The sequence below is a fragment of the Hibiscus syriacus genome, unplaced genomic scaffold (assembly GCF_006381635.1).
Source record: "Hibiscus syriacus cultivar Baekdansim isolate YM2019G1 unplaced genomic scaffold, ASM638163v2 tig00008386_pilon, whole genome shotgun sequence".
NCBI lineage: Eukaryota > Viridiplantae > Streptophyta > Magnoliopsida > Malvales > Malvaceae > Hibiscus > Hibiscus syriacus.
In genome coordinates, this window is record NW_024062163.1 from 124,081 (window position 1) to 151,217 (window position 27,137).

A 27,137-nucleotide genomic window follows, 5' to 3' on the forward strand; every position below is an offset into this window, starting at 1 on the left:
TGGATGCGTTTGTTGTGCTTGCTCTTCGGGCTGCTCAGGTTCATCTTCGAATTCATTGTTGTGCTCAAGCTCGAGATCTTCGTCAGCTTCGGGTGGAGCTTGTTAAGAACTAGCTCCTGGAGTATTTTCAGAAGATCGAACCCATTCACTGGTTTCCTTATCCTTAATCCACCCCGCTCTCGTTAAAGAAAGAAGGTTAATTTGTTAGGAACAAGATTTACGGCATCCATACCAACTCTAAGCCCAGCTTTGGAAAACAGATTACTCAAAATGCAACCGTAAACAAGAGATGAACAGAGGTTTTTTGTTAGGAACAAGATTTACGGTTTCAACAATTTCAGCAAAAATAATCTGAGGTAGGTTGATTTTAATATTATTTTCGAAACAATGTAACCACCAAAGATCTAAGGCTCTAAGAGTAGAATAACGACCTCCGGATGGTCGAAACCACCAAGAAATCATTAAATAAAGAAAACGTTCATGAAGGTCTAGGACACTTGCACTATCCCTTCTTTTATAACGAGATCCTAAAACCTGTTTTTCATTTAAAATACCATCATTATCTAATCCGAATGTATTGGCTATATAAGCCGAGTCAATATATAAGAATTATCCTAGAAGGTAGGAACAAATTCCTATGGTTTCAGTTTCAGTTTGGTTTTTAACACAAACGACATTAGAATAGAAAATACGAACAAGTTGATGGTAAACGATGGGTTCAAGGTCAAAGAGTTTATCAAATTTCCACTCTTGTAAAAGAGGAATATATTTAAAATTGATAGCTAACATAGCTTGACGAGAAGGAATACGTTCTTCCCGGATTTTGTAAGAGTCGAAATATTGATAATACCAAAAACGATGATTTCTAGGACCAGGATGATTGAAACACGAATTTTGGATAGTCAAATTAGGATCAATGGGATTAGGATTAGAAATTGGAATAGGAGGAGGATTTGGAGGTGGATTTGGTTGACGGTGTGAACGACTAGATGAAGACCTAGCACGTTTAGGATTGGACATGGTTTAGGAAATTGGAATAGAATTGATAACCTGCAATTTAGAAAACACATTTATGCAATTCAATCAATCCCAAAACTCAATTGAGTCCTCAATATTTCAAGGTTCTCTAAATCAATCCTAATGGGCAAAGTTTTTGAAAAACTTTTGAAAAATATGGTTTTGAGAAACAATATATGTATAGTTTTCATAATAACAACATAATTTAATCAAAACATAATAATTTGAAAATTAATTTTTTTATTTCGAAAATTTAGAAAATTTTGAAAAAAACTTGTGTTTTTTATGAAATTAGTTGTAATATCTAGTTTCTAATCACTAAATAATCAATGCCCGATCAAAAATTCAACCTAGAACTAATTAAAACTAGTTCTATGTTCATAAATTGATAAAAAGAAGTTTTGGAAAAATACCTTGAATGATTTCGGATTTGAGTGAGATTAGATGAAGTTTGCACGTTTTTGATGATTCCAACAGGTTTAGAGGATGATATTTGAAGTGAATTCCGATTAAAAACGTTGATTTGAGGCAAGAATGGAGATTTGAGATGGTAGAGGGAAAAAATGGTGTGAAGGAATAAGAGAGGGTTTGAGCAAATATTGGGTTCTGCCCGTGTTAAAACCAGAACCCTAGGGGGGGTATCGATTCCCCTGTGGGGGAATCGGTTCCCCTTCAAAGGGGGAATCGGTTCCTTCAAGGGGGGATCGATTCCCTCTGCACCAAAATGCTAAAATCCAATTTTAAACATCCAAAATGCTAAATTAATTTCTTCTAGTGGTATTGGCAACTCATTTATTGAAAATTAATCATGTTCAAACAATTCAATTAATCTTTAAACGATATTTGAACATAAAATTAATTTTCATTAAGAATCATAAACTCCCCCTAACTAATAGCAATGAATGCAATCAAAAATTATTATTAGAAGCATTTTTCATTTATTATTAAAAGTGCTAAAATTATTTTAAACACTCAGTGAAGATAGATTGTTCAAACCTAATTCTCTCCTAAGTGTCCAAAATCGTTCCTTGTCTAAAGGTTTTGTAAAGATATCTGCTAATTGGTGCAAAGTATCAACAAATTCTAGAACTACATCTTCCTTAGTGACATGGTCTCTAATGAAGTGATGTCTTATTTCAATGTGCTTAGTTCTAGAGTGTTGGATGGGATTTTTAGTGAGACAAATAACACTAGTATTGTCACACTTGATAGGAATGGTACCTACTTCAATTCCATAATCAAAAAGTTGTTGTTTCATCCATAAAATTTGTGCACAACAACTACCAGCTGAAATGTATTCGCTTCAGTGGTAGATAATGCAACACAATTTTGTTTCTTTGAAAACCAAGAAATTAGCATATTTCCAAGGAATTGGCAAGTACTGGAGGTGCTTTTCCTATCTAATTTGCATCCTCCATAATCCGCATCAGAAAAAGCATGCAAGCTAAAGCTAGAGTCTCTAGGATACCAAAGTCCTAAACTAGGAGTGTCTTTAAGGTATCTAAAGATTATCTTAACAGCTAGTAAATGTGATTCCTTAGGACATGATTGAAATCTAGCACATAAGCAAACACTAAACATAATATCCGGTCTACTTGCAGTTAGATAAAGTAGAGATCCAATCATTGACCTATATAATTTAACATCTACACATTTACCTCCTTCATCTAAGTCAAGCTTTGTTGAAGAGCTCATTGGAGTGTCATGAGGTTTCCCATTTTCCAGTCCAAACTTCTTGAGCATATCTTTGACGTACTTAGCTTGATTGATGAAGATGCCATCTTTTCTTTGCTTGATTTGGAGTCCCAAGAAAAATGAGAGCTCCCTCATCATGCTCATCTCAAACTCACTTTGCATTAGCTTAGAAAATTCTTGGCAAAGAACATCATTAGTAGAACCAAATATTATATCATCAACATAAATTTGAACTACTAATAAATCTTTACCTTTATGCTTCAAAAACAATGTAGTGTCAACCTTCCCTTTTGAAAAACCTTTTTCAATTAAAAAATTTGACAATCTTTCATACCAAGCTCTAGGAGCTTGCTTTAAACCATAAAGAGCTTTTGTCAATTTTAAAACATGATCCGGAAAATTTGAATCTTCAAATCCTGGAGGTTGTTCCACAAACACTTCTTCTTTTATAAAACCATTTAAAAATGCACTTTTAACATCCATTTGATATAATTTAAATTCATTAAAACATGCAAATGCTAATAACATTCTAATTGCTTCCATCCTAGCTACGGGAGCGTATGTTTCATCATAGTCTATGCCCTCTTCTTGAGTATACCCTTGAGCAACAAGTCTAGCCTTGTTTCTCACTATATTACCACTCTCATCAAGCTTATTCCTAAATACCCATCTAGTACCTACAGTAGATTTATTACTAGGCCTTTCAACTAATGTCCATACTTTACTTCTCTCAAATTGATTTAACTCTTCTTGCATAGCCATAATCCAATGTTCATCATTTAATGCTTCTTTAATATTCTTAGGCTCTATACATGAGATAAATGCAACATAATTACAAATATTTCTAAGAGAAGATCAAGTTGTTACCCCTTTTGATGGATCACCTATAATTTCACCATCCTTAACATAGTTGTACTCTATTGGATAAGATACTTCCCTTTCTTCAATGGTTGGATTCTCAAGAGGATCATGAGTTTCCTCATTTTTTGTTTCTTCCTTTGATGATGGTTCTCTAACGTCATGTCTAACGTCATTTGTATTTATAACACCTATATCATCATTCACACAAGAATTCTTCCTCGGAAGGGGATTATCATCGAAAACAACATGTATAGACTCTTCTACAACTAAAGTTTTTTTATTAAATACACGATAGGCTTTAGAATTTAAGGAATAACCCAGAAAAATTCCTTCATCACTTTTAGCATCAAATTTGCCAAGGTTTTCTTTACTGTTGTTTAAAACAAAACATTTACATCCAAAAGGATGAAAATAACTAATGTTAGGCTTTTTATTTTTGAAAATTTCATATGGAGTTTTCTTTAAAATTGGCCTAATCATTACTCGATTTACAACATAACAAGCGGTATTTGTGGCTTCCGCCCAAAAATATTTTGGCAAATTATTTTCACAAAGCATGGTTCTAGCCATTTCTTCTAAAGTTCGATTTTTTCTTTCAACAACTCCATTTTGTTGAGGGGTTCTAGGTGCTGAAAAATTATGGCTAATACCGTTAGAGTTACAAAATTCAGTAAATCCAAGATTTTCAAATTCAATTCCATGATCACTCCTAACACTAGTTATAGAGTAACCTTTTTCATTTTGGATTACTTTTGAAAACATGATGAATTGTTCTAATGCTTCATCTTTAGTATTTAAAAATAGAACCCAAGTATATCTAGAATAGACATCTACCAAGACAAATGCATATTGTTTTCCACCCAAGCTAGTAGTTCTAGTTGGCCCAAAAAGATCTAAATGGATCAATTGTAAAACTCTACTAGTTGATACATCATTAATGGATTTAAAAGAAACTCGCTTTTGTTTTCCTTTAGCACAAGCATCACAGATTTTATCATTATCAAATTTAAGCTTAGGCAACCCATTACTAGGTCTCCTTGAATTAACCGTTGCAAAACACTCATACTAGCATGTCCTAGTCTCCTATGCCATAACCAACTATCATGTTCATCCTTAGCAACTAGGCATAAATTAGTCATATCAAAATAATCTAAATGCACCATGTATATGTTTCATATTCTATGACCAACAAGCATAATCCGATTAGATGCAATGTCAATGACTTTACAACCATTAATTTCAAATAAGACATTGAATCCTTTATCGCATAATTGACTAATACTCAATAGATTATGCTTTAATTCATTCACATATAAAATATTTTTAATTTGTATGGAAGAGGTATTACCTATTGTACTAATACCTTCAATGTGACCTTTTGAATTGTCTCCAAAAGTCACTTCTCCTCCATTTTTGGCGTTAAGCTCAATGACCCGGCTTTTGTCTCCGGTCATGTGTCTTGAGCATCCACTATCAAGGTACCATGAATTTGAATTTGTTTCCCGTGCCTTGTAGCAATGCTCCTTTCCCTACAAACATAGATTAATTTTTGATTTTTGGTACCCAAATTCTTTTGGGTCCATATTCATTAGTTTTCAAAATCCTAGTCCCCTTAGGTATCCATTTGTGTAGGATATTTTTATCTTTAGTAGTAATGAGTTCTTTAGGAACCCGCATACTTCTAATGATTTTTCCATTAGAGGTTCTTTGGGGACCTCTATGATTGTAGTTTCTAAAACTTTTTCTAACAAAGTTAAATTTTGAATTTCCACCTTTTTCAAAATGTTTTGTTCCAACTTTATCAAAAGAAGTTTTAAGATCATCAATTTTCTTTTGATGATCATCATTGATCTTTGAAAGTAAATTTTGCAAATCTAAATTTTTCTTTTCAAACTCTTCTAGTTTGATTTGCAAATCTTTGATTTTACTTTCAAGATCGTTGATGGTTTTTATATGAGTTTGTTTTCATTTTTCAATTTTGAAACATCATTTTTATATTTTAAAAATAATTTCTCATAATCCGAATCCAACCCATTATATTCCTCTAATAACTCATCATAGGATAAATCATCAAAATCGGATGAGTTAGAGGTTACCTTAGAATCTTCCCTAAATGCCATTAAGCACAAGTTAGCTACTTCTTGTTCCTCTTCATCGGAACTTTCTTCATCGCTCCATGTAGCCACATGAGCCTTGTGATTATTCTTTGATTGACCCTTTTTCTTCAATTGTGGGTAATCATATTTGACATGCCCTGGCTTTTTGCATTCGTAGCAAATGATTGGGTCATTCTCTTTCGGTTCATTTTTGAGGCCTTCATTTCGTTTGAATTTTCTTCCTCGATAAGGTCTCATCATTTTTCTGAACCGTTTGGCAAACAATGCCATTTTCTCATCATCGTCATCGTTATTCGAATCACTCTCATCTTTTGTGGATTTAAGAGCAACTCCAATGTTTTTCTTCTTCTCCTTCTCCTTTGGTGTCTCGTCAATCTTGTCGAGGTCCACCTCATCTTCGAGCATCATTTCATGAGTGAGGAGTGACCCAATTAGCTCTTCAAGAGTTAAGGACGTTAAGTCCTTAGACTCGATGATTGCCGTCTTCTTTGATTGCCACGATTTTGTGAGGGAGTAGACTAACTTCCTCACAAGCTTTTCATTTGAAATGATCTCTCCATATGATTTGAGACCATTGACAATCGTTGAAAATCTATCCGTCATAGCTTTGATATCTTCATTTGGTTTCATCCTAAAATTTTTATAGCTATGCGTTAGAATACTAATTTTAGATTTCTTTACCTCATCGGTACCTTCATGAGTAACTTGAAGTTTGTCCCATATTTCTTTGGCGGTTGTACATGATGAAACTCTTCCGTATTCATCTGGTCCAAGAGCACAAAAAATGATATGGATGGCTTTAGAGTTGAGTTGGAACATTCTTGTCTCTCCTTCACTCCACAACCTTGGATGAGTGAGAGGTTTGATGTATCCTTCTTCTACAACATTACATGCTCCCATGTCACTTGCTTGAATGAAGTACATCATTCTATTCTTCCAATAGGCATAGTTAGCTCCATTGAAGAAATGAGGCTTGTTGACGGGCATCGAGTCGAGACCGGAGTCGAAGTTTGAAGCGGAGGCCATTGATGACTTTGATTATCGATATAACTCTTCCTAAATCGACTCAAGAGGCGATTAAACCTTCAAATGAGTTAGGCTCTGATGCCAATTATTGAGTTAATCGATTGACTGAATCAGCCAAGAGGGGGGTGAATTGGCAATAAAAATTTTGGTGGAAGCTTTTGCAGAAAATTGAAAGAAATTGCACAGCGATTTAGAGTGGTTCGACTTTATCAACCAAAGTCTACGTCCACTACCTTAGCTATCCACACTAAGGATTTTCCAACAAATTCACTAATTTGTTCTTTCTTTTGAGGCCAAAGAGATAACCTTACAACTCCCTCAAGAATATACCCCAATTCTTGAGAACACTCTTTTCTCAAAGAGAAATACAAATTTGCAAATTTACAAGAAAAACCTCACAAGGAAAATATGTTTGCACAATTCTAGAACAAAGAAAGAACACTCAAGAATAAATACAATTGAGCACAATAAGTGTTCTTGAAAGCAAAATGAATATTGAATGAAAAATAGGATTGAAATGCTCAAACTTGAGGTTTGATGCTTTCTCTTTGATTCTCTCTTGATTCTAATTGCTTGATGTTTCTTGTTATTGATCAATGGCTTCTAAGCTTGCTTAAATACACCTTGAATCACTTCTGAACGTTGAGGATAATTATAGAAAATAATATAGCCGTTTTAGTGTGAAAACAATTAATAAAACAGTTTGGAGCGTGGGGGAATCGGTACCCCCTATGGGGAATCGGTTCCCTAAGTGTAAAATTCAAATATTTCGACCGTTATACAAGGGGGAATCGGTACCCCCTGGGGGGGAATCGGTTCCCTCCGAGCATACTGGAATTCTCGGAGCCAAACCATTTAAGGGGGAATCGGTACCCCCTTAGGGGGGAATCGGTTCCCTCTGAGCAATCTGGAATTTTTGGCTTTGAAATGGTTCGAAATACTTTGTAAAATTATTTTGAAATTGTTTTAAGATTAAAACTTAATTTTACACTTTTGAGTAATGATTAAAAATGATCTTTGAAAGATTTGGAGTAATGTTTTGATATTCGAATAATTCTATCGAATATACTTAGAAAATCATTTGGAAAATCTTAAAATTCATTTAACTTAATTTGTTATATCGAAATATCAAAATGTTTTCAACAGATGGGTATTTTGATGGGTGGGTTGTGCTATGATTGAAGCAAAAGATGTCTCAGAATTGTGTGGTTCTAGTGGTAAATAGTCGACGATGGTTTCTTGGCGATTAACCGAGCTGTGTTCGGGTAAAGAGAGGTCTATAGACAGGGATCGACGGTCGACTGATGAGGAAGGGCAGTGGTCTGTTTGGGTATTTTGTGATGGATATTGACATTAGGAATCCCTTTATGGAGGCGTATTGAGTAAGCCACTTGAAATTGGTAAAATTTGGACCGGGGGAAGCCATTTGGAAATGATCTCTGGGGTGGGATGTGATAGATGGATTTGGTGAGTGCTAAAGGGAATTGAGTTTTCAAGAAATTTGACATGACGAGAAATGTATATTTTAGAAGTGGATAGAGCGAGACAGATATATGCACTTTGTGTTGAAGAGTAACCAAGAAAGACACAAGGAGTTGAGCAAGAGTCAAGTTTATGCTGAGAATAAGGATGAAGCCACAGATAACATAACCAACCAAACACCCAAAGTTTAGTGTAGTTGGGTTGAGACTCAAAGAGTTTCTCAAAAGGAGATGAAATATGTAATGTGGGTATGGGCATACGGTTGATGAGATATACAACAGTGGCAAAGGCGTAAGTCCAATAAGTTAAAGGCATTGATGCATGAGTGAGGAGAGATAAACCAGTTTCAACAATATGTCGATGACGTCATTCAGAAAAACCATTATGTTCTGGTGTATGGGGTGGTGTAGTAAGATGTGATATACCATTGGTGGAGAGGGAAAGATCAAGGGATTGATATTCACCACCATTATCTGAATAGAAGGTAACAATTCAATGTTTAAATTGGTTTTCGACTAATGCCTTGAAATGTACAAAGACATCATATACATGAGATTTTCGTTTAACGGGATAATACCAAATATATCGTGTATAATGATCAATAAAAATAACATAGTATTGAAAACCATCAACAGAATAAACAGGAGATGTCCATACTTCAGAAAAGATAAGTTCAAGCGGGTGAGATGAGGTTAAGGTAAAAGAAGAAAATGGAATTTTATGACTTTTATTGCATGAACATGCATTGCAATGTGTGAAGGAGGATAACAGACTAGACAATGGTAAAGGAAATTTGGAAACAATATTTTTCATAATAGTAAATGATGGATGACCTAGTCTAGAGTGCCACTCGGACGAAGTGGTATTGACACTGGAAAATGCAAGCAATGGTGGAGAGGAAACTGAAGGGGATGTAGTCGGCCACTCATATACGCCATCCGTAGGTTCATCCATCAAAATGATTGTCCACGTGTTTAGATCCTTCACCTGAAAAGAATAGGGTGAGAATTCAATAGAAACATGGTTATGAGTGCAAAATTGATAAATCGAAATTAAGTTCTTTTTCATGGAAGGGACACAAAGAACATTTTGTAAAGTAAAGGTGCGAGAGGAAGTAGGTATGGTGGTAGAACCAGTATGGGTTATGTGAAAGGCCGATCCATCACCAATCATGACATCATCAGATCCTTGGTACGAGCTATGAAGAGAGAGATTGCTCAAGTCAGATGTAACGTGGTGAGATGCTCCCCTATCCAGCAGCCAAGTAGGTGTAGTGTTGTTGCCCAGAATAGCATGATTGGCTCATGGTTTCCAGGGTGTGGAGGAGCGATATCCCTGAGAGCCTTGAGGATGAGATGTTGGTGATTGTTGATTAGTGACAAGCTGAAACATCGGGCATCGTTTGGCAGTGTATCCTTGAGTGTCACATGCTTGACAACGACCCAAATAAGGTTTGGGTTGGCGTTGATCATGAGAAGAAAATATAGTGGTAGGGCCTGATTGTTGTGAATTAGTGGCTGATGGACGCCAATTTGGACGATTCCAAAAGGTCGTGGGATTTTTTGTGGCTGGTAGTGATAGGGAAGGTGGTTGAGCGGTCTGAAGAGATGCTTCTTTATTGAGAAGTTTCTCATGAAGTTCAGCAAAAGAAATTGGCGTGTCACGAGCATTAATGGTATCAATGACAGATTTATATTCATCACTTAGTCATTCTAGAACCCGATCAATAAGATCCTCATCATCAATTGGCTTCCCTAGAAGAGCAAGTTTATCGGTACAAGTCTTTTTCGCCTGCATGTATTCACTAATTGATTTTGAGCCCTTGGTACACCACTTTAATTGTTCCTTCAATTGTTTAATATGACCACGAGATGGTTTGGCGTAGGTATTAGCTAAGGTTTGCCATGCATCAAGGGAAGTGGTGGTGCGGGCAATAAGCGGTTGTAGTGAAACGGATATGGCACCAAGGAGAGCGCTAAAAAGGAGACGATCCTGACGCTTCCAGGTTATGTACGCCGGATTTGGAGATGTAACATCATTGACAGTGACTGTGGGTTGTGGTGGAGTTTGAGTGCCATCAATAAAATGATGAAGATCATAACATTCAAGAAGAAATTGGATTTGAAGGCTCCATGTGAGATAATTGGTGGATGACAATTTGGTGATATTGGAGAGATTTATTGTAAGGAGAGGATGTTGAGGATCTTGAGAGTTTTAGATAGTAATAGTGTCGTTGGTAGAAGAGGAAGTCGTATGGGAAGCCATTGAAGGGACTAGTGGCGTAGTTTTATATATATGTATATGAAGGATCGTGGTGTTTTTGAAGGGAAAAAAAGAGAGGAAAATATGTTTTGGAAGATTAGGCTCGTGATACCATGTTAAAATAGAGAGAAGAGTATTGAGAAACAATGGCTTGAGTTTTCCATTGATTAAGAGTGTATATATATACACAAGATGGGGCACATAGAAATAGGAAACTAGCCTAGAGTTAGGGGATTACAACTAATTACAAGGCACATAAATAGGAGGCTAGCCTAGAGTTAGGGAATTACAACTAATCACAAGAATATTATAATTGATTACAATAATTTAAAATTTAAATAAAATTTGTTATAATTAATTCTCTAATACCCGGTTCAAGGCCTTCGTCGTGGTTGGCGATGGAAATGGACATGTTGGGTTGGGAGTGAAGTGTAGCAAAGAAGTTGCGACGGCTATAAGAGGAGCTTCTGTGCAAGAAGTAAGAGAAGGGGAGGTAACGAGGTTAAGTGCCCCGTCATAAAAAACTAACGAATGGTAACTACATATACTAAAACGAAGATGAACTAAAAATTCGATGGTTGTATTGCAAGTTTCAAAAGTTGGGTGATCAAAATGTAAATGCCTTAAAAGTTAGGAGACTATTTATACACTTTACCCTAAAAGAAATTGTAGAGATGTGAAAAGAATATAAATAGGTCACTATGTGAACTAATTAGGTTAAACTTTACTAAATATAGTAGCAGCGTGGGAATCTTAATGATCTTGCAGCCATGAAAAAGCTAAATGTTGCAGTGGTTGCAGAGCATCCTTTAATATGAGGGGGAAAAAAAGAGAGATTCCATCTCCAAGAGCATGCTACCTGAGGTAAAAATAAAGGGTTTGAAGGCTTTTCAGATAAAAGTATTTCTTCTTTACTCTGTCGACAAGACAAATGATATTGGTTGGATGACAATGCTCTTCTTTCTACATGCAGAGCTCTAACCAAAAGCAGAGGAAGCAATTTACTTATTGTTGATATATTTGAAGATTGAGCCCAATCTAACAAGTGAACCTCAATTCTCATTCACATAAGCTGACAATGTTGTCTCCTAATGGAAACACCCATTACTTAAAAGTTGGAGCTTTGTAGGGCAGTACCCAAAGATTAGCCTCAATCAAAGGTGCCAACAATTTGTAAATGAGATTTCATTAGGGCGAATAATACCCTATTTTTATACACATCAATCACCACCAACTACCCAAGCATGAAGTCAAGCGTTACACCCCGCCAATAGGAATGAAACATATTTTATTATCAATCAAATACCTAAACTCACCAATAGTAATGGAATATATTTCATGATCAATCATACACCTAAACTCACCAATAGTAATGGAATATATTTCATGATCAATCATACACCTAAACTCACCAATAGTAATGGAATATATTTCATGATCAATTATATACCTCTTAAGAGAACTCAGCAAGAAAATTAGAATTAGTCACTTCAACTCGAGCAAAAACTATAAAGCCGAGTTCTTTTCAAAATTTTCCTAATAATATGCAATCGTTCAATTTCTTAACCTAAATGGAACAAATAAGAAAACAACAATTCCCCAAGTTCAATCAAAGTATGCATTAAATCCACCGACACACCCTAATGATTCTGTTCCACTAAAGCACACTAAAAAACATAGTAGGCAGGACTAAACATTTATTGAACCCCAGCAGAGAAAAGGGTTTAAAGGCAAAGGACCACAAGCAAATATATAAAGGGCAATTAACCCTATAATCGGGAGACTTTATGGTGTATTATTCATACATTTTTAAGCCCCAATCCATTTCAATCATATATTATAAGGAAACGAAAAAGATCCATTGTCCCTACATATCTACAAAAGAAACCCGTTGAAAAAGGCAACTTGCTGCAAATTACAATTTTACAAGCACACTTGAATCACATCAAACACCTGTTTCCAGCAGGCTATATAATATTTTCACAGATATCAAGCAATTGCCTTGAGAGATATATTTGATCAGATCTTATATTAACCAAACTAGAAAATGATACTCATGCGAGGGAGAAGATTGAGCCAATCCACCAGTTTGCATTTGTATATTATATCTATATAAACACTTTGAGATAACAGATAGTGAAGGATTTTAACATCCTTTCCTTTCATCACCTTTCACATCAATACTAAATTCAACTCCACCGCAAGACCAAGGAAAGTGCCCATTACATCAAAAACACCAGAAACGAGAAATAAGTAACATGAATAGGACTAGTTGCAAAAGTTCTTCATAAACCAAGAAAAAACATCATAAAAAGCCAAATCATAGGATAATAATAATAACCATCGAAACAAAAGATGTAGCGAAAGAGAAAAAAAAGAGCTCAAATGGAGATTTGAAAACTAGCGACCGCCGTTTGGGCACTCCCTAGCAAAATGACCGGAACCTCCACAGTTGTAGCAACCGCCTCCTCCGCCTCCACCAAATCTGCCTCCACCTCCACCACCGCCACCGCCTTGTCCACATTCGCGTGCCATATGACCCATCTCACCGCACTTATAACAAGCACCTCCGCCTCCACCTTCATATCCACCTCTCCTTCCTCCGCCACCATAGCCACCAGATCCACCTCCACCGTAACCGCCGCCGCCGCCTCCGCCGCCACCGTAACCGCCGCCATAACCGCCTCCGCTGCCACCGCGTCCGGATCTCGTACTTCCTTGGACTGGGTTGCCGTTGGGCCCAGAAACCTCGACGGCTTTGGTTTTGCCACCGGAGGATTCAATAACAAACTCGACCTCTTCACCGTCGGCGAGGCTACGGAAACCATCGGAGCAGATGGAAGACTGATGAACGAACAAATCGTCGCCGCCGTTGTCAGGGGTTATGAAGCCATAACCCTTCTGGTCATCGAACCACTTCACTTTCCCGCTCAACCTATTATCACCCATTCCCTTCAAAGAAAATTCCTCCCCCAAACAAAAAGAGAGAATATCAGAGAAACAAATAGAGGCCGCAAATAGGAAGCGGAGCCGGAGCCGGGGGTGACAATATATCAACAGGTGTGAGTGCCACGTCAGATTAGGGAAAATATATAATCATAATTAATTATAAATATAAGGGTAAGCTACATCCAAAGTCACTTAGCTATGCATATTAACAAAATGTCATTTCCCTCTCTCTCTCTCTCTCTCTCTCAATGTTATAAATAGGTCTCTTAAATATAAAAAAAAACACTTTATTATTAAATATTAAATAAAATAGTGACTAATAATTATAAGTTTTAAAACTTATGTACTTTACCAATTTGATTTTAATCTAAAATAATTTAAAAAATTCCACACTTCATATTTAATAAATTCATAAATTTAGTCTTTCTTCTTCTTCTAAATTGATTGTTCTTCTCCTAAAATATTATATTATTTTTCTAGTAATAAAATTCTAATTGTCACTGTACGGAGGAATGAAATTATTCAATTATTATTTTAATATGATTGTCTCGATTGATTTGATAATATCATAAAATGTTAGATTAATAGAGATTTTAAATATGAAAGGTCAAATTATTGAAATATTTTGAATTAAAATAAAATTGATAGAATATTAAAAATGTTATTATAGAAATTCAAATTAGATATTTATTTTAATATTAATGGTTAAATGATCCGTTTGTAATCGCATTTTAATTAAATAACTTGTTTAAGTGATTTATTTTTATTTTATCGTATATATATATTTAAAAATGACATATTTGTTAAATTCATAATTAAGTGACTTTGGATGTAGTTTACCCTAAATATATATTCTCTTAATTGAAGGGACGAATCAAAACGTTGCCGGGTTTCAGAGGAAAGGATCGGGCGGCTGGGGCTGTGGGATTGGGTGGATGAATATGAAGCGTTTGATTGTATGATGAGAAAGGGCGTCGTCGAAATGTGAAATTACGAAAGAGTTCAGGGTCTTAAGAAAGAAAAGATGGTAACTTGATGGAAGTTGGAACCTACGGTAAAAGCATTTTTTTTGGAAAAATATATGATCAAAAGGACGATGGCAATTTAATCTGAATCTGACAGGTCTCGATCTAACTAGATTGATAGGTCAATTTTTTTTTTAAAAAAGATTGAGTTTTGATTGGGTCGGGTCAAAGTTTTGAGGGGTCGGGTAGAGAGTAAAAAACTCTGACCCGACTTGATCAGAGGATAATAATATAATTTTTTTTTAAATTTTAAATTTTTTAATTAATTTTTTATTTTATATTAGGAATGGTCAAATTTATACTCTTAAAATTTAGGTTGAGTCAGATGAATAGTATATATTCTTTGAGTCGGGTTAAATCAAATGAATGATATCAAATTTTCGAATCATATCAAATTCAGATAAATGATGCATATTTTCGAGCCGAATCAATAGATCAAAACTTCGATCCTAATCCGCCGCCATCTTTAATCTTATCCCGTATTTATCTATTCGCAGAGTGCACGGAGCTAGAAAATTGTCATGATTAATTTTAAGTAATTACTTGTTCTTTAATCTTATACTATCGTATTTATCTATTTAAAATTGTCATGATTAATTGTAATTAATTACTTGTTTATTGGGTAAAATACAAATTTGGTAATTGAACTTTACTCAGTCTTCTATTCCACTCAATATACTTTAATTCTTTTTAATTTTCTCATTAAACTTAATACATTGTCACTAGGGATGGGCAGGGATCGGGTTTCGGCCAACCCGACCCGAAAATTTTACACCATCCACCTGACTTTAATCTGACCTGACTTTCTGAGATAGAATTTGAATTCAACTAGAACTGACCCTAAATAATAATAAAATATTATTTTTATTCAATAAAAATATGAATTTAATTGAAATATAATAATAAATAGAGGAGTATTATTATAATTATCCTTAAATATATATATATATATGGTAAAAAAAATTTGGGGTCGGGTCAGGTCGGATATTTTTCATCCTAAACCCAAACCCGACCCAAACATTACCTTAAAAAAATGACCCGAACCCGAATTTTTAAAAAAACCCCAACACGATCGAGTCGGGTCAGAACCCATCGGGTTCGGGTCTCACACCCATCCCTAATTGTCACATTGGATTTTTTTGTCACTCAGCTATTTCATCACTAAGGCGGCGTGACTTTTTTAATGGGTAAATTATAAATTTAATCACTAAATTTTACTCTTTCTTCTATTTCACTCACTACACTTTTAAATTTTTCAATTTTCTCACAGAACTTTATGCATTAGATTGTTTTAGTCACTCATCTATTAACAAAAAAGCCACTTCATAACGCCGTTAGAGAGAAAATGACTAAGTGACAAAAAAATCCAATGAATTAAGTTTAGAGATAAAATTGAAAAAATTTAAAGTACAATAAGTGGAGTAGGAGAGATAGTAAACTTCAGTTACCAAATTTGTACTTTACCCTCGATGAATAATTTTGTATTCTAAATTATTGAATTGGTATTTTAATTATTATTTTTTTGAAATTTTCATGTTTTAAAATTTTAGAAAGGGTTCGATTAATCAGAATGTAAGTATTTTTAGAAGATGTAAAACAAAATTATCAATAAAATGAATTATATAAATCAATTTTTTTCCTATTAAACCTTAAAAAAATATTTTTCGGAAAATCAATTGAAACAGACCTAACAGACCCTTCTTCTAACGTGTAGAACTGAACCAACAAAGCTAATTTATATACAGCTTCATCAGGGAGAAAGCTTACAAAACTGAACAAAGTTGATTAATGGTATGGTCTTGAATTCCCCGATTGATAGAGTTCCAACTTACTTTTGACTGCTGGTAATAAAACAGTAATACCAGGATGTGGACATAGATGAGCTTGCTTTGATGCCCACTTAAGTACTATAAGCACCCAAGGGTTCTCACCGCCGGGAACATTGAACGCATTGTAACACACAAGTGTCAAAGAAGGAACCTGAACAATTTTTTTTCTCCAAAAAAGTATAACGTTTTAATCAAATGGGTGGGGAATTTGTTGAGTGCAATGACAGTCTCCATGGAAATATCAGCTTCCCTTTCGTCGAGCAGTTTCACTAATGGTCCGATGACCCTTGTTTCGGTTGCTTGGAAAGTTCAGGCCAAGTTTCCAATTGCTTTGATGCAAGGAGGTCTCAGAGTCTTCTTTTTCTATGACTCTGAGCAACTGCTCCACTACAGCTCTATAAGTATGAGAAGTAGGCTTAAAAGAAGAGAGTCTCAACTCAGCATTGTGCTCTGCAACTTAAGTTATTTCCATTAATGCCATGGCGGAATAGGACTATACATTATCTGTGCAAGGCACGATAGAGCTCTCGATTCCGTTATGCACTTATGTCGCGGCATACACCAAGATTTCCCTTGCAAAGCTTCCAAAGAGTTGTTGCTGCCATTGGCTTCATTTGTGCTTTGGTGGTTGGGTCTTACTTATGGCTAGTTTCGAATAATGGAAATATGTTTGTGCATGCGTGGATGGTGCTGATGAGTGGGCATTGTTTGCTTACTCACAATGGTATGTTTGCTCTGTTCTTCGCTGGGCGAGATAACTGACGATAAACCGAATTATGTTGTTTTCTGCAAAATGGTATTGGAATTTAGGGTATTTTGCAGAGAATTCTGATACAGACCAAGCAACAATAGTTGAACCTTCATGTGACCTTCTGTAAGGGTTTTCACAAACACCGAACAAGCACCTGCATTCACAATCTGATCGACACTTCCCGGTCACGTCCCAGCAGCCCGATTGCCCTTGCTGCATTCTCCTGAGCTTCCTGTTTCCCTTTTCCAACTTCAATAAAAGAGAGATCCCTCCTTCCTCTGTCATCAGCTTACCGTATTGATCATTGTCCCGAACCAAAGAAACCAACAAAGCAGCAGCCAGCCGCATAAGATCGTTCAACTAATGAACCGGTATGAAGAAGAGAAATTGGTTCCCGTACAAGGCACGGTGTCAGCTCACTTGCTGCAATGGGACGTTATCATGATCACCATCCGAGGCCGACACCGGTAACCATAACAGTATTTTTTTTTTATTAATTTGGATAAGTACAAGACAATATATGTTCAAAGATAACTCTTAACCATTTGACATTGAACGCTCATACCTAACATTGTTGGTGCTCGAACCTAGAACCTCAAGAAGTTACAACAATTTCTTTATCACTAAGGTTGATCGGTTCGTGCCGGTAACAATAAGCGATATGGAACATCTTCTGTGGAGTTCTCTAGTCGCATTGATAGTTTCCTAAAAGTTGTGGCGGAGATAACAATAAAAACATGCTTTACGAGACCAGTCGCACGGCACTTGTTGTCAGTATCTAGGGCCTTATCGAGGACCTGTTTGGAGTCATCTATGATTCTGTGTGCCGGTCGTAACTCGTACGTACAGGTCGTTAGTAGAGCACTCAAAGCAAGGCATTTTTATATCCCAACAACAATACGTATCCGACTTGCTGAAAGAAACATGGAAGATGGGTTATAAACTAGTTGAGACGCGGGTCGAATTCAATCATGGATTATGCAATGCTCCATAAAATCCCATAATTGACGAAAGATCCTATTATGGCTTGTTGGAAGGTTGATATATCTGGCACACACAACACAAGTTCAGATATAACATTTGTAGTAAGTGTGGATTAATTGAAGGAATGAATTCAGTTCCAATGAAGAAGCAATACATGGAAGAACGAAACAGAGGCATAAGAAAAAAGAAAGTTATAAAACAAAAGTTTTCCATGTTATTTACAGGCATACAAACAGCATTAAGATGCTTCTGTTCTTTCCGGCCGGAAGTGAACAAAAAAGGCTGCCTTCTAGTTTATAAACATAAACCAGTTAAAACTATTCTTTCCCACTGGAATATTAATCACTACATCAGTTAATTAGCTACCAACATTGATCAGTTTCCCAATTCCCACGACCACTATAGCTAGAAAACCCTGATGCTGCTGCGGCAGCCATTGCTGCAGACGAATCCAAGGGGATGTTGTTCCGACTTCCGACCGTAAAGACCCCTGTCATAATCTGCACGTTTAACAGGATCAGATAACGTGGAATGTGCTGCATGGATTTTCATGAATAGATTTGCTGACATCTCTTTCTTCTTGATGGAGACAACATCAGGGTGACACATTCTTGCGAGTCTCCTATAGGCTGCTCCGATTTCGTTCCCGTCAGCAGTCGTCGGGATCCCGAGTACTGAGTACAAAGATGAAGCCATCTCTGTTGGATACTAAAAGGCCAGAAGTTAAAGAAAACTAAGGATTTTGAGGTAACAACAAGGGATGTGTGGGGTTAATATAATAGAGGTAAAGAAAAAATGATAAGTGGTGTGCGGGATCGATCAAAACCAATTAGGTCGACTCGATAATGATAATGCTTTGATGAATCCTTATCCATGGAGCTGAGTCAGACGACGGTTCATGTGGACAGACTTGGGCTTTGACCCTTTTTGCTCACTTCACCGTGGTTATATAAAGTCTACAAATCATAATCAATGCTGATTAGGGTCTCCAATATCTTTAATAACCTAGCTCATTGCTTTTGTGTCTTTATGTTTTTCTTGTCTTGTGGTGTTTAGCCTATGTATTAGTCACTATTATTGCATTTATAGTAAGGTGATTATAAATTACTAAATTAGTATTTGTTCTTAATATTTTTAACCCTTTGATAATAAAGGCTCAATCACCTTGCTGCAGTCGCTGCTGCTTGAACTCGTGACTTCTAGAAACATAAATGATTCATTTAACTACTGAGATAAGTTGGTTCATGCTATTTTTTTTAAGTATATACTTATTCAGTTTTAATATTCTTTAATTTTATTATACTTCTACCTTGGTCGATATGATAATTTTATTTTTCTATATTTTCATTAACACAACATGTGTTATTTTTTAATAAATTTATTGGGCAGTATGATAAATCTTTTTAATAATTTTATTAGATCAATCAAGTGATGATAAATTTTTTACCAAACAACAAACACTTATCACTACAAGAGTGATTAAATAAAATTATTAAAAAAACAACACTTTATTAATATTGTGTTATGTTCTGACTTTGAGATTTGATTACACCCTAAACAATTCGAGAGTATTGAGTGAATCCTTGCTCGGGTGTTAAGTCTTGTTGCATTTGAAATTAATGAATTAAAAGGATGTTCTGATTTATCCATAAATTTATCCTATTCATACTCTTCTACTTGATTGTTATTTTGGTTTGGATATTTGATGAGGACTTGATGTTGTTGGTATTTTGAGATGTGAAGTGAGATGATAGAAGGTAAATGAAAACTTAATATGTTGAATTGAAGTATGCTTGAGGACAAGCATTGAAGAATTTGATAAGCGTTGAATATTGCATATTTTTACTATTATTTACTCCAGTCAACATCTTCTAGAAGACGAGTGAAATTATCTTGAATATTTAATTTGGAATTTATCTAACTAGAACTACAAGACTTAAATATTTACTTTTATCTTTTGTGATAAACATTTTTAATTTTAGATTTTTAATTTGATTATTATATTTTATTTAAGAATTAGTTATTTTATTTACTTAGAACTCTCGAAAGGATTTTTAGTTTGATTATTTTATCTTTACTATTATATTTTATTTATGAATTAGTTATTTTTTTTACTTAGAACTCTTAGGTTATAAATAACCTTAAGTTTAACAATTGAAAAACATATTGAAATTTATTTTTCCTTGGTTAATTATTGAAGTTCTGATTTTCTTTCATCTTCACTTTTCTTTTGTTATTTTCTTTCCACAATGTTAAACATGATCCAAATCTATACTTAGCTAAACTTTTACTTAGCCAAAGGTTTTACAAAGCTCAATTCTAATAGTGAGAATTGAGTCTTGTTATTTATACCTTCAGATTGTAATCTTCGATTCTCTAGAAACTGAAGTTTCCATTCCCTTAAAAGTTATTACATCTTCAACTCAAAAAGTGCACGTTGATTTGAAGATTGTTTTTTCTTGAAGTTTGAAAGTCAGATCGGTTGATCATAATTCGACTTCCTGTGAAAAACTTAGTGATGGTTCGCTGAGGGGAATCAAGGTCAAGTTTGATTCTCAGTGAGACTCTATAACCCGAGTCGGGTTTTTTCATATCTTAAAGTTATTTTTGATCTAGCGACGATAGACATGGTTAGACCAAAAAGAGTCGGATTTTGATGATAAGCTTGAAAATTTCAGTTAACCAGAGAGAAAAGTTAGCTGCAGGGGTTGAGCCTCGTCGACTGTAACCGGTGTACATCATTAAGAAAAATTTCTATTTTGATGATCGATTGAAATTGAGGCTAAGCAAATCCTAAAGTTGCAGAGGTTAAGAAAATTCTATTTTCTTTTACCAACATAGAAAAGAGATTCTAAACACTCTATGATATAACAATAATCTAGAAATAGAAAGAAAAAAAAAAGAATCAAAACATGGCGTAATATGAATTTATCTTTTTTTTTTTTTTTTTGAAATCTCCTCAAACCCATGGGTTCTTTCATTCACTATTTTTTGAGCTCTTCTTGGAGCCCCGCATAGAGGATTAAAACAAGAGAGATGGCATATTTAATTTAGAGTTTTCAATACTTTGGAAAAGGAAAAATGGAAAAAAAAAGAGATGAAGAGGAAGAAAAGATGATAAGATTAAATCAATATGGTGAAATCCATGCTTTTCGTCAATAAGAAAATTACACTTTAAGTCCCTTAAATTGCATTATATATTTTAAATTTTTTATATATTTTTTATTAAAAATTTATTTTTCTCTTAAAATTTAATAAACTTATCCATTTTAAAATTTTAAAAACTCGTTCCTCATTATATAATTTTATATCCTTGCATAATACTGTTAACTCAAGATCAATAAAACAAAATGAAAATAAAGCCAAAACGTGATGAGAAGTCATGCCATACGTAAATAAGAATTGTGTTTTTATTACGCCATGTTTGATAAAAACGTGATGCTCGTATTACATTTTTTAAGAATAAATTAAAAATAATTCTTTGTTTGCTTTTTTGTTGTAACAATAATAATAAATCTAATTTTTTGGGACCTTGTTATTCCAGGGCCTTGTTCAGTCGTGCACGTTACGCCGTCCTAGTCCCACCTCTGAATTTTATAAATCGTACGATATTACTAATACGAAACAAAACACGAGTACAAACACTATACAAATACGACACTGGCTTTTGCCAGTTTACAAACACTAATAAGGTTTTGTTAAGCTCTCTTAAGTCTCTCGTGTTTACTAACTCTCTCTCTTATATTTTCCATGAATTGCTGCAAAATCCACCGCGTTATAATTCCTTGCCGTGGTGGATTTTCCTTTCAAATTTGATTTTTCAAAGTCTTTATCCATTCTTAATTCTTACCAATTAAAAACTTCATATGCTGCTGGCACAATGCTATTGCTTATTTTTCTACAACACTCTTTTCTAAAATGTTGTTTCCAACCTAAAAACTCACGTTTGATTTCTTACAGGGAACGAGTGCAGATGAAAAAAAAATGATTTGTTGTTCAAATATTCTTTTACATTTGAGTTATTTTCTTCTTATTAATATTAAAAGGAAGATGAAGCTTGATCACGCAAGAGGCTGCGGCCGGCTGATTTTTTAAAAAAGAACAATAAAATTAGTGTTAATATTAAGTAATTTTTTAATTACCAAAATATATTTAATCGAACACTTTTATATGTCACACTAATAATAATAATAATTGAACTAAATTTAACTAGGTTTATTTGCGTAAATAATTATAGATAAAAATAAAATAATCTACTTGGAAGCTGGATATTAATTAATTAATATGATGGAAAAAAGTCTTGGTCTTGGTTGGAAATTTGTTGTTTCTATTTGCAAAGTATACTATATAGTACAACGCTATTCTTCGCTTGGCTAAAATAAGTCAGAAAATTCGATTTTCTTTTTTACTTTGTCTTGTCTTTGCTATCTATTTGTATAATTAACCCCATCATATTATTTAAAGCTCCTCTTTTTAGGACTTATTTCTCAACGCCTAGTACACGCAATGCACGAAAGCAATGTGTTCAATATGTATAGATTTTATGGTAAACTATATTAATGGTCACTGAACTTTTAAGATGTTTGCATTTTGATCACTGAGCACAAGTAACTTTTGCTGTTAAGCTGTTGTTAATGATAATGACCGAAATGTTAAAGTTTAAAGTTTAGAGTAAATTAAACTATTGATAATTTTTAAGGTGCTCGTGTTTTGTCCACTAGAAAGGAAGTTTTCGACTTATCGTTAATGAAAATGATCGAAACTAAAACATTTCGTAAGTTTGGTGACTACCATAAAAGTTCAATGTCTATTAGTGTAATTTATTGTAAACGAAAATGATCGAATTTTTTTTTAGAGTCACTCAACTTAAAGAATGTCGTCACTAAACTGTTGTTGTTGACGACAACTAACGGAAGCGACCGAAATGATAACATTCAATAAATTTAGTGATTCTAATGATTTTTTTTCGATTTTATTGACCAAAATACAAGAACCCTAAAATTTAATGACCATTAATGTAGTTTACTTTAAAATTTACTGCTTAGCGTAATCGGATTCCCTGACTTGTAATCGGATTCTTCTTTCACATCATTCTACACAATATTTCCATTATGAACATTTAAGATTGATTCGTATTAATATATCACAATAATTCGTCATAGCAAGATACATTGCTGTAATGAAGATCGGATCATGTTTTTATTCCTCAAATCAAATTCAGAGAATTACAAAGATTATTGATGTTTTTTTTCAGTATTCTGCTATCTGGTTTAGTAATGGTACAAAGTAACATTGAACTCGAGACTAGCATCTCCATTCTCGGCGCTTGCATAAGTTACCCGAGTAAGAGCATACCCCGTGGCCATCCTAAACGCACCTCTCCCTCCCACTACTGCCAGTTCAATAACTTGTTCACTCGCACGAGCGATTTCCGTTTCCGGATATCGCGAGAACAAACCAAAGGAGCTGCCATTGAACCTACCACTCGTAAACGCGAAATCAGCGTAGAAGACTGCAGAAAACATGGTAGGGTCTCTAGCAGTCCACACGTAGATCCCTTGGGCGTTTCCGATGTTCGTCGATGTTAATTCGGGCCCTATGGTCAGGGGATCGTCCATTGCGATCAAGGTGAGGAATAGACCGGCGTTGGTGATGTTAGGAAGGGCAATCGGGACCGCACCCGGGTTTTTGCCACTGAGGATATCGTGGAAAAAGAAGTGGAGTCGGGTCATCTTCTCCCTCCGAGGAGGCGGCGTAACAGTTTCGGAGTAGTATTGGCCATAGGCTGGTCCTATGGCAAGGAGAAATGTCATTGCCGATGCAACTATTATAATCAGTTTCTCCATTTTTCTTCTCAACAGTGCTTGGTTTTGTGGTTGATTCTTGCAGACTGCATGGCTTTATATAGAATTTGTGCTGGACGTTAACTTCATTTCACATAAAATTATTTTGTGGTTCATTTCATATAATTTGCAAACAAAATATTTCAAGTCATTCTCTTACATACAATATTCCAGTAATACCATGTCTTATATTTCAATACTCTGGTAATACCATGTCTTATATTTCTAATGTAGATAACTAACACAGTGGAATTCTCTAACAAGTATAATTTGACATTTCAACACATTCACTTGTTGCTTTCATATATTTTTCTAATGTTGCCGGCACATTGGAAACTTCATTATCTACAACCTTAACACTTTTACTTTGTTTTGTTTTTATATATATTTTTTTTCTTTTTTTTTTTCTTTTTACTTTTCAACTTGGTATATTATATATCATTATACATTGCTTAATTGCTATAAAATTCAAATATTTATCAAAATAAAAATATATTAAAATTCTATAAAATTAATAGAATATATAAAATTGGAATTATAAAAACATAAGAAAATCTATAATATATATAGCTAAGTTTTAGAAAATTGAAAAAAATTAAAAATTAAAAAAAAAAACTGCAACGTACGATCAGAGAGCGCTTGAAAAATAAAAGAACAAACATTAAAGAAATTGAGGGTCAGTATCAGTCAGAATCAATCAAATGTCTTTATACTCTAATCAACAATAGTCAAATATATTAAAATCGACTCTTTTATGTTCAAAATTGTTTTCCTTATCTTTTTAGTTTTGTTATACATTTTCGTACTTTTCAAAAAAAAAATCACAATTATTTATCTATTTAGTTTTAGAATTCCGTAGTGATTAGTCCGGTTCGATTATTGTTGCCCATATAATTTTAATAAATAAACTTTTTCGGTGAAAATTCAAAATTTATTTAAACGATATTAAGTTATTTATATTAACTTGTTGTTCAATTCATAATTTTTTTAAATATTTAAACATAAAAAATTAATAGTCAATATCAATCGACATGAGTCATACCGCATGTGGTTGTTGATCTCAATAAAAAAAATTCAACCTTTTAAATTATTTTTCTTATTTTTTGGTTTTATTATATATTTAATATTTTTATATATTTTAAAAAAAATTAAGTTTCAGTTAATGTTGATATTTTTAATTAAAAATTATAAATATAATATTAGAAAAATGTTGGGTTTTAATTTTTATGTAGCAATTTTTTAATTATATATAATTTATGCAGTTTTTAATTCATCAACATCAAAACCTAACATCTCTTTATCTATTCAATTCATGAACTTAAGGCTTTAAATATGGAAAACATGAATGAATAATACTAAATAATGAAGTCTTGAAATTCCATTTGACCTTATTAACTTTTAATTTTGCCCTTATATTTTTCTCAAAATTTCAATTTCATCATTTTCATCCAATGGTCCCGGTTTAACATGGAAAATCAATTTAAATCTAATGGTTCATGTCAAATCTTACAAATTTAAGACATGGAAATGACATTACTAACCTTACTTTATCATTCTTCAAAATATAATATTCCATTTGATCAGATTTTTCAATTTTTTCTTAAATTTTCGTTTTATAACTTTTAATATAAACGAAAAATCCGATTGACACAAAAATGTTATTCTTAGGGGTAAACTATTTATTTACTCGATAAAATTTCTTTTTGGAAATATTATCATTTTGATCCCTAAACTTTTCCCATGTTTACTCTTTGGCCACTAAACTTTTAATTTTTACATTTTGATTACTATCCAAAATTTGAGATATTACAAATCTACACAAATCGAATTTTTTAATTTTTATACCGCAAAGGGAAAAGTAAAGTTTTATACAGTTTAATCTCCAAGTGCCAAAGCAAATTCCTATTTTAATCTTTAATTTAAGTGAGTTTATTCTTCATTATCTCTGGCCCGTTTAAAAAATTTGAGTCACACAACTCTTCTTTTAAATGATAGGTGGGAGGCAAAGCCTTAACTAGTTACATGAGATCTAGTGTAAGGGGAACCCGATGCAGCCCTTTTCAGCAAGGGAAGGATGCGATCAGGAATTTCTGAGAAGCTGCAGCGAGTAATTCAGTGACCGAGAGAGTTTGACCATACCGTCAGCGAACCATATTGGCTTCACAGGGAACCCAAAGTAAATCGGTGTTCCAATCCTGACTCCGATATTGGGAAATAGCACGAACGAGAGAGAGCTGAGAATCGTCATTGGCCAGGTTATGGAGGAAATTGATGTCCTGCAGGTTGTCCGATTGAATCTGAACAGAGATACATTCAAGACCCCAAGCTACTTGCAAGCCGATTTAAATTGCCCAAAGTTCAGCCTGGAGTGTAGAAGCAATTCCAATCGATTTATGGAACCTAAGAATCCAATTGCCATCACTAGACCTTAGCACCCCAAACAGAGCTGAAGTTTGAAGAGGCGTCTAATGAAGCATCTACATTGAGGCTTTACCAGGCTGCTGGAGGTGGAGTCCACATGATCATACTCGTTTGGCGAGGCGGGGGAATATCAGTAGCACAGCGGGCGGTACTGAGAGAGGAGGACCAAGCAAGGCTTAAATTTAAAACTTCCACCACTGAAGCAAAAATCTTCAAATAAGAATGAATTTCGACGCTTCCAAGTGTGCCATAAAATTGTGGGGAAGAGGAGATTTCAGGGAGTGGTCAGGGGCCTGCTGAAGTGTGGAGAGATTGGATTGAAGCCGTTGAGGGGACTGGTAAAAAAACCTGCTGGAGGGACGACAGGGCAAGGCTTCTCCAAATGTCTTGAGCAGCTTGACAATCACACAACTCTAACAAAAACTAAACAATAAAGAACACTCCATGTTTTTAAAATTAAAAATAAAAATTGGAAAAAATAGTTCTATTCTCTTTTTAATTTTTTTACATTGATATAAATTTTTTAAAACATCCTATTTAATTTTATTTTTTCTAAACAAATGTATTTTCTAAAATTACTTTTTAATTAAAATCATCAAGTAGTCTAAGTAATAAAAGAGAATATCATTCACTTAAGAAATCCGAATAGGTATTATATATTAATCCAATCAAATACATTATCTTCATTGATTCACAAATATTATTACCTTCTTGCCCAGATTTTCCGTTTAAAAAAAACATGTTCATATATGACCACTTTTTGTCTGTATTTATTATCAAATTGTTACGAGTACTTAGAATGAATATTATTTTATAATCATCTTAACTTAATAAAAAAATACTATTATCTACTCATTCTTCAAGGAATCATCGTA

The 27,137-nt window shown here is 34.2% G+C and overlaps 2 protein-coding genes and 2 pseudogenes across 3 annotated transcripts; all 4 read right to left on the reverse strand.

Annotated features, from left to right (window-relative positions):
* Positions 1–12,531: 12,531 nt before the first annotated feature.
* On the reverse strand, positions 12,532–13,487 carry LOC120202252 (glycine-rich protein 2-like). 2 transcript variants are annotated; one of them, XM_039202693.1, is made up of 2 exons: positions 13,109–13,485; positions 12,532–13,033 (listed from the first exon to the last, which is right to left on the reverse strand). In XM_039202693.1, exons 1-2 carry the CDS (start codon positions 13,407–13,409, stop codon positions 12,861–12,863), a joined length of 474 nt encoding a protein of 157 aa, XP_039058624.1. In that variant the 5' UTR covers positions 13,410–13,485; the 3' UTR covers positions 12,532–12,860. The 2 variants fall into 2 exon arrangements, with proteins under 2 accessions (XP_039058624.1, XP_039058623.1); XM_039202692.1 differs by having other exon boundaries at positions 12,532–13,487.
* Positions 13,488–16,219: 2,732 nt separating this feature from the next.
* Positions 16,220–18,226, reverse strand: LOC120202233 (annotated as a pseudogene).
* Positions 18,227–18,360: 134 nt separating this feature from the next.
* Positions 18,361–18,708, reverse strand: LOC120202257 (annotated as a pseudogene).
* Positions 18,709–23,268: 4,560 nt separating this feature from the next.
* Positions 23,269–23,844, reverse strand: LOC120202234 (dirigent protein 4-like). The gene has a single exon (XM_039202682.1). The coding sequence runs from the start codon at positions 23,842–23,844 to the stop codon at positions 23,269–23,271; it is 576 nt and encodes a 191-aa protein (XP_039058613.1).
* Between the last annotated feature and the right edge of the window lie 3,293 nt (positions 23,845–27,137).